The sequence below is a fragment of the Polistes fuscatus genome, unplaced genomic scaffold (assembly GCF_010416935.1).
Source record: "Polistes fuscatus isolate 324 unplaced genomic scaffold, CU_Pfus_HIC Scaffold15, whole genome shotgun sequence".
Classification (NCBI taxonomy): Eukaryota; Metazoa; Arthropoda; class Insecta; order Hymenoptera; family Vespidae; genus Polistes; species Polistes fuscatus.
In genome coordinates, this window is record NW_025113053.1 from 2,033,093 (window position 1) to 2,046,869 (window position 13,777).

At 31.4% G+C, this 13,777-nt stretch overlaps 1 protein-coding gene across 3 annotated transcripts in view; it reads right to left on the reverse strand.

Moving 5' to 3' along the window:
* LOC122514671 (ELKS/Rab6-interacting/CAST family member 1) overlaps positions 1–13,777 on the reverse strand; it is a 78,192-nt gene that overhangs the window by 7,954 nt on the left and 56,461 nt on the right. For all 3 annotated transcript variants that reach the window (XM_043631608.1, XM_043631609.1, XM_043631610.1), the window contains 4 exons: positions 5,293–5,460; positions 4,131–4,298; positions 2,368–2,631; positions 1,492–1,878 (listed from right to left, as the gene is read on the reverse strand). In XM_043631608.1, coding sequence (XP_043487543.1) covers positions 1,492–1,878; positions 2,368–2,631; positions 4,131–4,298; positions 5,293–5,460 — 987 coding nt within the window. The remainder of the gene's footprint in view (positions 1–1,491; positions 1,879–2,367; positions 2,632–4,130; positions 4,299–5,292; positions 5,461–13,777) is intronic.

The window sequence follows — 13,777 nt, forward strand, 5'->3', positions numbered from 1 at the left end:
CCGAAATCCATCAAAGTTTTTTAATTACTGGTCTCTTCGAAACCACAAAAAACTACAAAGTACAGTAAAAACAAAAATTCAAATTATATTGCAGATAATTATTTATTCATCTTATTATTATAGTAATAATAAATGTTGAGTAAAACATTATTTCAGCACTTTAACGAGCTTCATTTAATGTGACTTATTAAACTACAAAAGGATTAACCCATATCGTCTCCTATCTTATGCTCTCCCTCTGATAATAGCCATATCATTTCACGCATACTACAAGACCGCTAAGTGTACAGTAGGTAGGTATATACACATACATGTACATATATATATATATATATATATATATAACAGGGCATAATGTAAGCACATACTCGTTGCTCGTTATAATCCATAATTAACGTGACGTTGATACGTTTCTACATATATTGTTTGAATCGGACTAGGATTTTCCTGTCTATTTCTCTAGCATTGATTGATGTAAGTATCTCTTGAACGTTCTTTGATATCAGACATTATCGTCAATAAATGAATCCGAATGATATAAATAGGAAAAGAAAGAGATATAGTAAAGAAAGATAATAAAACATTAACAATTACGATTAGGTCAGTTAGATTATACCTGATCGATATTTATGCTCTAAGCTCTTATCAAATTTCTTGCAAGTAACGTGATAACCGAGTCAAAGAAAATCTAATTGGAAACATTGTGTAAGTTATTCAAGGTGTCTACCTTTGGTTTAACGAATTCAATCATTTTTGAACAATTTTCCAGTCGTTTGGTCGGGAAGATCGTTATCGATTCTGCTACCTCTAGAAGATGAGTTTTATATCGTGTAAATTGTGGTAAATGTCCAGGAGGAGAAGGAAGCTCTGATTAGAAATTGATTCTCATTGGTTACACGAGTTTCCACGATGAAGCATGAGATGGGGAACGTAAAGGGAAGATGATAAGATAGATAAAGATGTAAATCGATCGCAATTAATGCCGATTGTTCACGAAAATGGGAGATTGATCCTTTTGAAAGTTGGCCTGGAGCTAAATTAGCAAGTTGGTTCAAGCGATCGATCGATCTAAAGGTCACGCGAAATAGGCTACCACACAAATTGGTTAACCAAAATGAATTATTGTTGTAAACGCGTTTAATTAACAAATGTCAGATTCGTGAAAATATTGATTCGGAATTAAAACCCGAGTTTTCCCCGTTCTGGTTGATTGTTCTAACCTTTTAACTATTCAGGGCCTTCTCGCGAATATCTATTTTATTATTTGAGTATGGTGAGGTTTGATTCCACGCAAATGTTAAGGATTACTCGTAGTAATCGATGAAGAAATGAATAATTGTAAGTATAAACTGATTTTTATGCTACCCTATAAATTTACTTCAATCTTGTGGTTTTTTATTCGTCTCCACGAATATGAAATTAGTTTTACTTCAATAAAACTTACAAATTCATTACGAATAGTAAGAAGTTAGCAATTAACAAAAATCTTACCTTTTCTTGAAGGGCAGCAGCTTCGGCCATTGCCCTTTCATTATCAGCCTGTGTAACCCTAAGTTCAGCTTGAGCTCTCCTCAAATCAGCTGCCGTTTTCTCTGCTCTTTCTTGAATTCTATCTATTTCCTCAGAAGAATTCAAGGTACTCCTACCGTAGGTTTGTGACCTTTCAATTTCGTGCCTGAGCCTTTCCTTCTCTAATTCCAACCTGGCCAACTTTTGCTTGGCGGCTTCCCAATCGGCTCCACTACGACCGACTTCGGATGCCGCTTTGTCCAGTTCTGCTTTGCTCTTGCCTAACTCAGATTGTGAACTTTCTAGTTTTGCCTCGAGTCGATCCTTCTCTGCTTGTGCTCTTTCCAATCGGGCACCAAGTTTCTCCACCTGGTTACAATCAAAATTTAACAAAACAATTTAGTCTTATTTTATGTTATCCAACAAAATTAAAATGTTTTTCTTAAATATCTACAAGGAATTTATATAAGGTATATCAAAGGAAGGGGAACATTGTGTTTTCCTAAAAAATAAATTTTATAACAAACTGGTAAACCCAATTCCCACTTAAATGCAGCCACTAATTTATTTTCCGATAAACATTTACCTATTTAATACAAAACCTTACAAATATTTATTTACTGCTACATCTAAAAAAAGAAAAGAAAAGAAAAGGAACAATTTTCAATGACTTTATCGGATCTTTTTTATCCAATAAGAAGCAAACCCCGAGGGTACAAATCCCCCAAAGAAAAATTGTATCTTTCTAACGAAGAAACAGAGTCAGCTATTTAACTCAATTATCTTGGTAGATAAATTCTAAGAGGCGTCGAAGAAAAGAAATCAAAATGAAAGAGTCAACAATGAATCTTTACTCACCTCAGACTCGAAAGCATGAATCTTCATTTTGTACTCGGCAATTTCTCGCTCATGTAATTCCCTTTCTTCCTGTTTCTCTTGTTCAGCTCGATCCCTCTGTTCCCGTAATTGTGCCATTTGCTTCTCCTTATCTTCTATTGCTTCTTCGAGAGTACTAAGTGCACCTTCGCTACTGCAATGGTGGGCCTGCATAGCCGTTAACCGGGCCCTCGTCATATCAACCTGGTTGTCCTTTTCTTTCAGCAGATCCTCCAGATTTTCGATCTGCAGTTACACACGAACTCATCTCTTAACTTGGGAACCTTTTTTGACACCCCCCACCACTCCTAACTAACTCTTTTTTCGTCATATCCCCAAAATCCTCTTCAACATAAGATTATTTGATTAGTAAAAGATGCAAATATATATTTTTTGGTTATATTATTTTTATAATTTAATTTACATTAAATAACAGGCACATCTGTGTTTACGTAACGAATATTTTCCTCGTTAATAATGTTTACATTAGCTAACGAGTCAAGTTGATTACGATTAATCATGCATTCGTATGGCATACTTCGTTATTTCCGTTTAATTAGAAACGTTCAATTTTATTTCTAATATTTTTATCCAATTTTGCTAATAGAGGAATTTAGGTATTTTTTCATGGAATCAATTAAATATTAGCCCAATATTATATTAAAATTAAACATACGAACAATTATTATGATTGACCACCTACCTTAAATTAACTCATCTTCGTATTTTTCGTTCATCTAATTTTTCAACTAACATAAGAGGACTTTCTTTTTTAACGTATACTAAAATGGATGATAATATTCTTAACAAAATTAATTCAAAAATTTGTGCCACATTAATAGAACCTATAACAAAAAATTAAGCATACAAAATTAGGCCGTTTATTATGAAGATGGTGTAAACCCATTTTCTACAAAAAAGAAAATTAAGGGAATCGCATAACATTCATTGATTATAAATAAAACATCGAAATTATACGTTTTCTTTATTTTTTTAAACGGTCCATAAATATAAAATTACTATAATTAAATAATAAATAAAGTGTAGGTGCAGAAATTGAAAATAAATCAAATAAACCAAAGACACACAACGCAATCTAAGGGTGCTTTATTTAATATTTAAGCCGATGATTTACAGGTGTTTATTTTTCTTTTACAAATACAACAGAAGTAACTTAAATTAAATACAAAATAATATAGGAACATGAATGAGATAAAAAAATAAATGCTACACTAGTAGGGGGGGGGGGTATAAACGAGACGATATTATAAATAATATTACGCTAAGATAGAAAATAATAAAACGCTTATCTAACATTCACCTATCTAATATAAACAATATTTAATATAACCTACCATAAATATATCATAAAATACATCGGATAACACGCACATGACACGCTTTGAAATTTCGAAGAAATTCAATTAACCTTGGAACGTTCGAAGGAGAAATAAAATTCGCTTATTCGTAAATTCGATTATAAAATCGTAAATACGATTATGTTATAAGACAGAAATAATTCGTTCAAAGATTAATTGATATCTAGAAACACTATCAGACAAATTGAAGGATTGTAAATAAATTTGTTCGATCGATAGGTGGTTGGTTACCTTAGTAGAAAAACTTTGGACAGCAGGTTTCTATCAATCTTATCGCAATGTCCAAGTTAAATAGTTTAAAGAGTCAAATTCGATGAAAGTTTTTGAACAAATATAGGGCTTAAGTAAATAAGTAATAAATCTTACCTTCCGTTGAAGAACGTTGATTTTTCGATCCTTGATATCCATGTGATCCTTAAGTTCAGTTAACTCGTTGTTCATGCGGTTGCGTTCCTGTTGCGCTTGCATAGCTGCTTGAGTTTTCTTCTCGATCATCCTGTTCTTCTCTTCCAATCTTTGCCGCATTTCCTCGACCTGGGAAGGCAAACGTGCCGGCGACGACACACATGTCATTTAATTTACGCATATACGAGATTAATTATTAATATAATAATAATAAAGATATTTGTGGTTATAAGAAGAAACAAAGTGACGAATCTCGAAATATTGGAATCACTGTAATGCGAAAGGCACGTAATATCTGACACCAGACAACACTCGAATGTCGGAATTTACGCTATGACTCGAAGCGACACGCGAGGAGAGGCCAAGAGAAATGCTTCCCACGACCCAGTTTCCTACTGCAGCTTGGCCTTCCTCCTTTTCCCGCGGAGGTGGGCTCTCCCAAATTCGATTTCGCAGCTTTGCAGCTTTGCCACTTTCGTTACGACGCACGTCACGGAACAAGCTAACTCTTTTTAATGCTTTGTTTATTCTTTCATCCCTTCTTTTAAACGAGTTAGAAAAAAAAAACAAACAAATCTTCCAGTTTTTTCTTTGCAATTAGAAAAGTTTTATCGATTATTGGATATATAATTGTAATTATATCTTATTTTTAATTATTTATGTATAATCGATTTAGGATCTTTTAAATATTTCATAAAAGATTTGTTTTATTTTGAACGATAATTTAAATGGTAACATTAACAATTCAACATTATTAATTTATGACACACATTAGAATTTTCCAATTTTCATCTGGCATGACGAATAGTAATATAGTTTATTCTAAATAATTAATGAGGTTATTAATTATTAAGTTATTGAGGTTATGTTCGTTTTGGTACGGCAAAGAAGTATAACTTCTTACATGCGTACATAAGTACACACACCAGTTTTTATTCTTTCTTATATATATAATAATAATTATTTTTTTTTTTAAGTTATTTTTTTTTCTTTGAAGTTTTTTATTGAAGTTATTTTTGAGGTTATTGAGGTTATGTTCGTTTTGGTACGGCAAAGAAGTATAACTTCTTACGTGCGTTACATAAGTACACACACCAGTTTTTTTTTAATTGATACTACTTACGTCAGCTTGTAGCATATTATAATGTTCCTCTTTTGCGCATAAGGATTCCTTGAGCACGGCTATATGACGTTGATAATCCTGATGTTGTTCCTCCAGTGTTTTCATTTTAGCCGACATCCCCAAAAGTTCCTGATCCCTTCTCTGCAACTCCGTTCTGAGTTCTTCCAGCTGCGGAAAAAATTCGTCGTCCAGGAGAGGATTGGTCTCATGGCTTCGTCGACCTCGACGACGACGACGACGACGACGACGACGACGACGACGACGACGTAGACGACGACGACGACGTTGACGACGTTGACGACGTTGACGACGTTGACGACGAAGACGACGGTTTATTTTTTATGGCAACGAGTGACGGAAGCTTTTTTTTCTATCATCCTTTCGTCTCTCCCCGCCATTACCCGAGCATGACCAAACATTTCTACCACATTTTCAACCTCATCTTCCTTTCAAAAATAAAATCTTCTAATTTCACTTATTTTCCAATAGTTTTAATCAATTTATTTCGATAAATATATCTAATTCATGACGTTCAGTTATTATCTTATCGTTTATTTCAATTGTAAAATTTGAAAAATCTTGTTAGGTACATGTAACTAATTTAATTATAAAATTACGTTAATATACTTTATTTTGATCTATTAATATATCCAAAAGAATTTGTAGAAGTTCAATAAGAATTATCGTTACATGTAACGCATCAACAAGACGAAAAAATCATATTAATTAAGATTTGTTTTATAGGATTGAAACGTAGTCATACTCGAGGTTGATTTATGTATATGTATTTTTAACAGGCATGCAGCGATTTAAAAAAACCAACGATACGAACAAGTGTTCCTCTCCAGTGTACATTATATACGTGTTTTAAAGTAGTGTCAGGAATTAACAATTGTTATTTATATATAGAAATATATAATCTGATGAATTGGTTCAATTTGCTGGATCAGGATCAAGTTTGCAAGATAGGATTAAGGACGTATATTATGTACGTGTCTTTCTTATTTTGTTCTTTTTTTGATGTTGTTGTTTGTTTCTTTCTTTGTCTTTTTTTTTGTATTTTTGTTTTTGAAATGATTTTTTAGTTTTTCTGGTTTTGTTTCTATTTTTTTCTTTTTTTTCTATTGTTGTTCCTCTTTCTTTTCTTCGTGTACGTACCTAAACTCGTCTGAGATCTACTCTGGCATCAGCAGGCCGCATAAAAATGATATTTCGTTACGAGCTATCGCGGATTATTATTTTTCATTAATTCAAAACTGAATACTTCATTAATATACCGTGAGAACTCGCAACGATTTCAAGCATAAAAACAAACATAAGTAAGTAAGTAAATAGTGTTGTAACAGCTAATGTGTCTAACTAATTATTTGAAGCTAAACAGAACTACGGAATAGATTTTGCGTTGACGAAGATAAAAGAGATCTCACGATTCCTCCGTAAGCGAGATTTCCAATTAATTAAAATCAAAATTATAAAACGGAGAAATAAAAAAAATACAAAATAGTGTCCTTCGAAAGTGGCTGTTAGAATCTTTTGTTATATTTGATGATACTGTTGCTGCTAAAAATTACCACCGATCTACAACTATTTGTGATGTGCTTTCATTTCTACTGTGATTATTATACAGGGTATACCAAAAATTCTTATACGATTCTAAAAGTTCATGAAACTTTTCCTAAAATTCGTAAAGTTTCGTAATTTTACGAAATAATTTTATTTCATAAATTTAAAAAACATGAAAATTAACAGAAAATCTTTAGAAACATTTTTAAACTCTCCGATGTATTTTTGGCACAGCCTGTAATTTGACGAGAAATCGAACGGGGAAGGTGTGCTCGTAATTTTTACAATCAAAGCTGAATTGTTTAAAATTAATGAGCCACTTTCGAAAAACAACTCTCATCGTATTATTTCATTGTTCGGAAACTTCATTCGAATACGTAAATCATTTGATAATTTTTTGCTCGCGTATCGGAGGCTCGAAACATGCACGTGAGACACTTCTTAACACGCAAATTCTCTTAAAACATAAGCATTTCTACGTGAAAACTCCCGAGCAGATCGAATTGACGTTTATAAGTGTGTGTGTGTGTCTCTCTTTCTCTCTCTCTTTCTATTATTTCTAAGCACTTTCTCTCTATCTCTGTCTCTTTTAATTTCGTTCGTTTGAAAAATCAAAACTTGTAGAAAATATATATTTCAACGATTTAGAAAGAGAAAGAGATAGAGAAGGAGAACCATTACATTAAACGAAAAAAATCAAATCAGTGTCCTCTTCCCCCTGCTCGTGTAGTTTTCAGGTGCACTAATTAATTCTCTTCTGTATTTTTTTTTTCTTCTTTTTTTTTTTCTTTAATTATTACGATTATTAGTTTTCTTTTTTTCTTTTTTCTTTTTTTTGTTGTTGTCTATTTGTAAATTATTTCTTCTATTATCGTGCTACGAGCTTTTCTAAGATGCGAACGAACGATTGTTAGTTTCATCGATCGTTGTCTACATTGATCACAAGGGATGATGCTAGGTAAAAAAAAGAAGGGGTTAACAGGGTTTGAATTTTCTCTCTCTCTCGTCAGGATCATTCGACGAGTTCAAACAATTTGTTTTCTCTATTTAGTATTTTTTTTCCTCTCTTTTTTTTTCATACTTTCCTTTTTTTTTACATTTTTGCTTTCTTTCATTTATTTATTTAATTATTATCATTCTTTTTTTTTGTCTTTAAATAATTTTTCTTCTCATTTCCTTTCGTCTTTTATTCTTCTTCGTTATTCGTTAGTTTTATTTTTCTTCGTATTCTTTTTTCTTATTTTTTTTTTTGTATTTTAATCGCGAGAAAGGAGAAACTACATAATATAGAGAAAACGACACTATCTACGATATATATTTTAAATGATTGTTTGTTAATTAAAAAAATACGGCACGCACACGCACACATACTGAATCGAATGATGAAATTTTAGCGGTCGAGTGATGAGATGTGGGTGTCCCCCAAATTCGGAGAGACATTCTTTTATTTTTTTTTTTTTATTTTAGTTATCATTGATTTGATTGATGCTGATGAATGAGACAAAAGTACTACGTGACGACATCGAACTAAGGCTGGTTCCATCACCACTACAACCGGGCTTCAAAATTTAAACGTCGATTTAACCCCAATAGCCTTCGAAACAATATTCTCGAGAAACAACGCGAATTCGATTTTAAATAAAAAGCAAGAAACGATAAAAAAAAATTGCAATTGGAATACACGTAAAAGAACACACAGTAGGAAGATAGTAAAAGAAGAACATCGATATACAGAAGAATAAAAAAAACGAAGTCAAGTTAGCGTACGACGAAATTTAAAAATAAGTCGTCGTATGTATTTTCTTTCTTTTTTTTTTTCGAATTTTTTGCAACGAAAAGCTCGATTAAATCGAGTCTAAATTTTAAATTCCTTCGACGGTGTTGCCGGCAGGCTAAAGAAACAAATATTCAAATAGGTGTGTGAGTGTAAATATGCATCTGTGTGTCTGTCTGTGTGTGTGTGTGTGTGTGTATGTCAAAATAGAGTAAATTCGTGTCAAAAACAGTCAATGATAAAAAACACGGATGATTTTCTATTGGCAACAGTCGATCAACAAATGGATTCACACCAGAGAAATAGAGAGAGAAAGTGACTACGGAAAAAAACGTAACACATCGAAAAAACACATCTCCGGTGGTTTTACGTGTTTCTTTTGTTTCGTTTTCTTTTCTTTTTTTTTTTTTTTTTTTTTTTTTCTTTTTCTTTTCTTTTCTTTTTAATACGGGGACTTTTGCTCTGTTTTTTTTTTCTTTTCTTTTCTTTTTGTTTTTTGTTTTCTCTTTTTTTTTCGGGTTTCTTTTTTCGATCACGTAGATGGAAACGAAGGAAGAAAGGTCGTGACTTGTAAGTGCTTCTCTGTCGGGTGAAGAATATCCTTACCTCCTCAGAAAGCTAGAATATTGGGGGTACCACGTTTAATAATGCTTCGCTCAAAACCAACCTAGGTCACCTAATTCCGCTCCTTTTTTTCCTTCCTTCGATCCTCCTCTTTTCCTTTTTTTTATACAAGAAAATAAAAAAAAAAAGCACATCATTTTTGGGCTTACCAGAATTTTATACACTTTTCGTTCGAATATTTTTCTGTTCAATGAAACGTAGTTTTTAAAATTGTCTCTTTTTTATTGTTTCTCGAATAAAGTAAGAATCCGAATATTCGCGTTATTAAAAATTTTTGTCTCGATTTGATATGAACTCGTTACTTATTTATTTGGGCTTGATATTTTCTGGATTAATGGAAGAAAAAATGTTCGCGGAGTTAGGTACCGCCAACCTCTGCTGACTTAACGCTAACTTAATCATAAGACTTAATTTCTAAAATTGTATGTATCTTAATATTTAAATTTCCAACAGCAAAGAAATCACGTCGCTTTAATCTGCGCGTCGATTCATTTTAATCAACAATTTGTTTTAATAATTATCCACTTTACGTGTAATTATTATAATTATTTAAACAAAACTCTTATCTAACAAATAAAAAATATTTACGATATCTTAAAAACCATTCGATCACCATCGATCGAAACACCATCGATCACATTGTCAATTAAATAAAAAAAAAAATCAACGCGCGTACACACGCACAAAAGAAAAAAATAAAATAAAAGTAGAATCGGTAGAGTTTAAAATTTATTTGACGATCAAATTGGTTTCTTTGTCGTCTTCCCGCAGAACAAACGAAACGATCCCCTTGCTATCGTAATTCCGAAGGTCGACGTAGAACGATATACGAGTTGAAATATCCGTCAGGATCGGCCATTCATTTAAAACACCTTTCGAGCTTAATTTTTCGATCTAGCAGGAAAGATATTGCGAAATAAAAAAAAAAAAAACGACCGAACTGTCGGATATTTGTTTTTTCTAATTCTCTTTTGTTTCTTTTCTTATCTTTTTTTCTTTTCTTTTTTCTTTTTTTATTTCTTTCTTTCTATATGTATATATTTCTCGTTTACCTTACTTATCGCAAATTGCTTTACGAGAGATGATGAGAGCTAGATGATGAGGGATGCATCGTTGATGTAATACATAATAATCGAGCTTAATACATGCGTCATGCAAACGGCACGAACGGAAAGTACACATTTTGTTTTAGGGGATTCCCATGCGTCTCGCAAGATTCGATTCGCGTGGTAAAATCGTTCGAGATGATCGATCGTACGAAAAAATTCATTGATAATATTATTACTTATAAAATATATTAATGATCCTTTTAATTGGTTTAATCGTTTTAATAATATAATTCTTCTTTATTATTTATTTTATGAAGCCTAAAATTTCTCATAACCTCAAATTCAAATGTTTTTCTTTTTTGCTGAAAACAAGAAACAAAAGAATTAAACAATTTAACAATGTATAATAAATAATTGAATTAGTTTCGATCTACTCGAACGTAAATGATGATTCATGCAATCAAAGGTAGGATGAAAATTAATGATGGACGATAATAATCACGATTAGAAACTAATCCTAATATCGGATCCGTTAATCTAAATTGAAAAATGTGCGGATCTTACTCTTTTGATAAGTGAAATATATTTTTCGTGGCTTTCGATTATTTCGATTCGAGAACTATCATCGAAGCGACAAAACTATTTATAACATTTTTTGTCTCCTCTAACGAGTATTCGTGACGAGTGCGTGATCAGACGAAGTGAATAATATGCGATTAGATCGAGCGATTGAATTTTAGTGAATAATCGATATGATGTTGTTTGACTAAAGATGAGACGAACGAAATAAAGGAAACGAAGTGACGATGTTGAGGATTAAAAATGGGAAATGATTACGAGAAGTGGACACAGTGGGAGATGATTTTTAGCGAAAGGGAAGAAATGTGCGAAGTAAAATGCGAAATATTTTACGAATCGATTGATAAACAACTAAAGGAGTCCACGATAAACGTTTTTCAAATAATAAATTCATCGATTTATTTTTCTTTTATTTTCATCATACGAGGAAATAGAAAATAACATATTTTCTTCACTCCTTCATTTTGTTTTTTTTTTTCTTTTTTTTCCATTCTTTTGATTCAACACTTTTAACGAAGATTAAACGAAGATTAAACGAAGATCAAAAATTGACTTGTTTTGTTCGTTTTAAAATTAGCAAACAAATAATTAGAAAGTAGATGAGGTTAGAGTTAAATTAATAATAAATTAGAAGAAATAAGAGAAAATAAAAGATACGCCTTTGTAAAAGTATAAATTCATTCTTTTTTTTTTCTTTTTTTTTCCTTTGCCATTTTTTTTCGGTTCGTTTAGTTTTGTTTTTTATTATCATCACGTAGAACACGTTAAACAATTTTCCGTGGACAATCATACCCGGCTGCACCTTCCTCGTAGCACCTGCGGCTCCAAGCCTGTCAATAGTCTGCGGAGGAGGATCAATTTTGTATATCAAATATTTATATACAATATATATATATATATACAATATATATATATATATATATATAAATAAATAAAAAAGTAAATGGTATATATACGTATACATTTATATATATATATATATATGGTTATGGAAAAAAGTGAGAAAAATGTGACAAAATAATTGGGAACTGGTGGATTAATTAAAATAGAACCAGGGTTTCTCGTGCGTTTTATTTTTTGGTTTGTTCGTTTGTTTGTTTGTTTGTTTGCTTGCTTGCTTGCTTATTCGTATTTTTGGTTAAAAATATCTCTTCCGTTATTTTCTCGTTCATTTTCCATTTAATTTCAGCCTCGAATTTTATTTTTTAATCCTCTCCTACCATTCATTCGTTTAATCCTTAACTCGCACAATGTTTCATTTATTTATTATTTTTAATTTTTTTTTTTTCGGATCTCGTACGTTGTCAAGGGTCCAAAAAAGGTTATCGTTGAAAACGATAATAAAATTATTACAATAATGCATATACTCCTGTCCCTTTTCGTTTATTACATTCGTCTTCGAGATCTTTCTTTTATTTTTGTTTAATTATTTTTCTACGTGTATTTTATTCGCAGATGAATGAAAAAAATCTCGCGCGAGATCGTTTTAAAAATCCACGATTTGTAAACTCCCTCTCTGTCTCTCTTTCTTAATTTTCTAAATTTCTATAAAAAAAAAAAAATAAAAGAATAAAAAAACGATCGTACGTTTGTATCATCGTTTAGACTCGAGTTCCACTTTTCTTCTTATATTCGAACGTGTTACCCCCCCCCCCACGTTGAGAGAAATCGATTTCGAAATGATCATTTTCCTAACGTGGTTGTTCATTGTACGTTTTTTTTGTTTCTTTTTGTTTTGTTTTTTTTTCTATATCGAAGGATAAAATCTTTTTACCATATTTTCTTAACGTTTTTTTTTTTTCTTTTACCATCCTTTTCTCTTTTCTTTTTTTCAACATACATTTACGTATCTTTTTTAAATTTTCTTTTTTTATCCCCGCAATATATCACTTTCTACGAAATTTAATGAATCACGAGATATTTGGTTATGTATGTATGTTTGTTGGTATGCATGTATAATTGTATTTAGGTAGATTCATCTATCTATCAATCTATCTATCTATCTATCTATCGATTTATATATATTTGTTTATTTTTATTTATTTATTTATTATATAAAACTTAACGATTTCGAGATTATTCGAGACATATTTCTTCTTTTTTTTCATTTCTTCATTTTTATAGTTATCGTTGTATTTTTATTTTTATTCTAACCTTTCTATATCTATATCTTAATCTTTCTCTCTTGGAATTTAATATATATCTTTTATCTATTTTCTCATTCAATCGCTCGTAAGGTCAGGAATAACATTTATAACAAGGGGTGGAATTTTAAAGGGATTTAAAGGGAACTTTCTTTTTCCCTTTTTTGTTTCCTTTGTTTTTTAGTAATATCACTTAAGAGAATAAACGTTTGGAACGACGACATATGCATGTATACAGGTATATGTATATGTGGGTATAACGTGCGCGCAAACGCAAAGTTTGTTTTTTTTGTTGTTTGAGAAAGGGGGGTGGGGGAGGTGTTCGTTGGAGGAATTTTTAAAACGGGGTTCGAACATCTCACGATTATGTTTCCTACGAACAATGACAGCTAATTGGATTACTTACCAAAAAACACTTTCTAATTGGTGTGTATGATTTTTTTTTGACAGCTGGTGTCAAAAAAAAACTGGCTATGTGTTTCGTTAGGGTGAAAAGAGGAAGAAGAGGGTTGGTTTTGGGTCATGGATAAGATTATTAGACTGGGAGACTGTTTTGAGGATCCATTTAAATCGGAAATTATGGAAAAAACAGGGAAGATCGATTAAATTGCTCTGAGCTACGAAAATATACAGCTGGAAGCTTTTTTTAATTTTTATATTTTTTTTCTTACTACGTTTATTTCTGTGTATATGTTTTATGTATTTTTGGTATATGTTTTTCTTGTTCTTTTTTTTTTTTTAGTAAATATGTT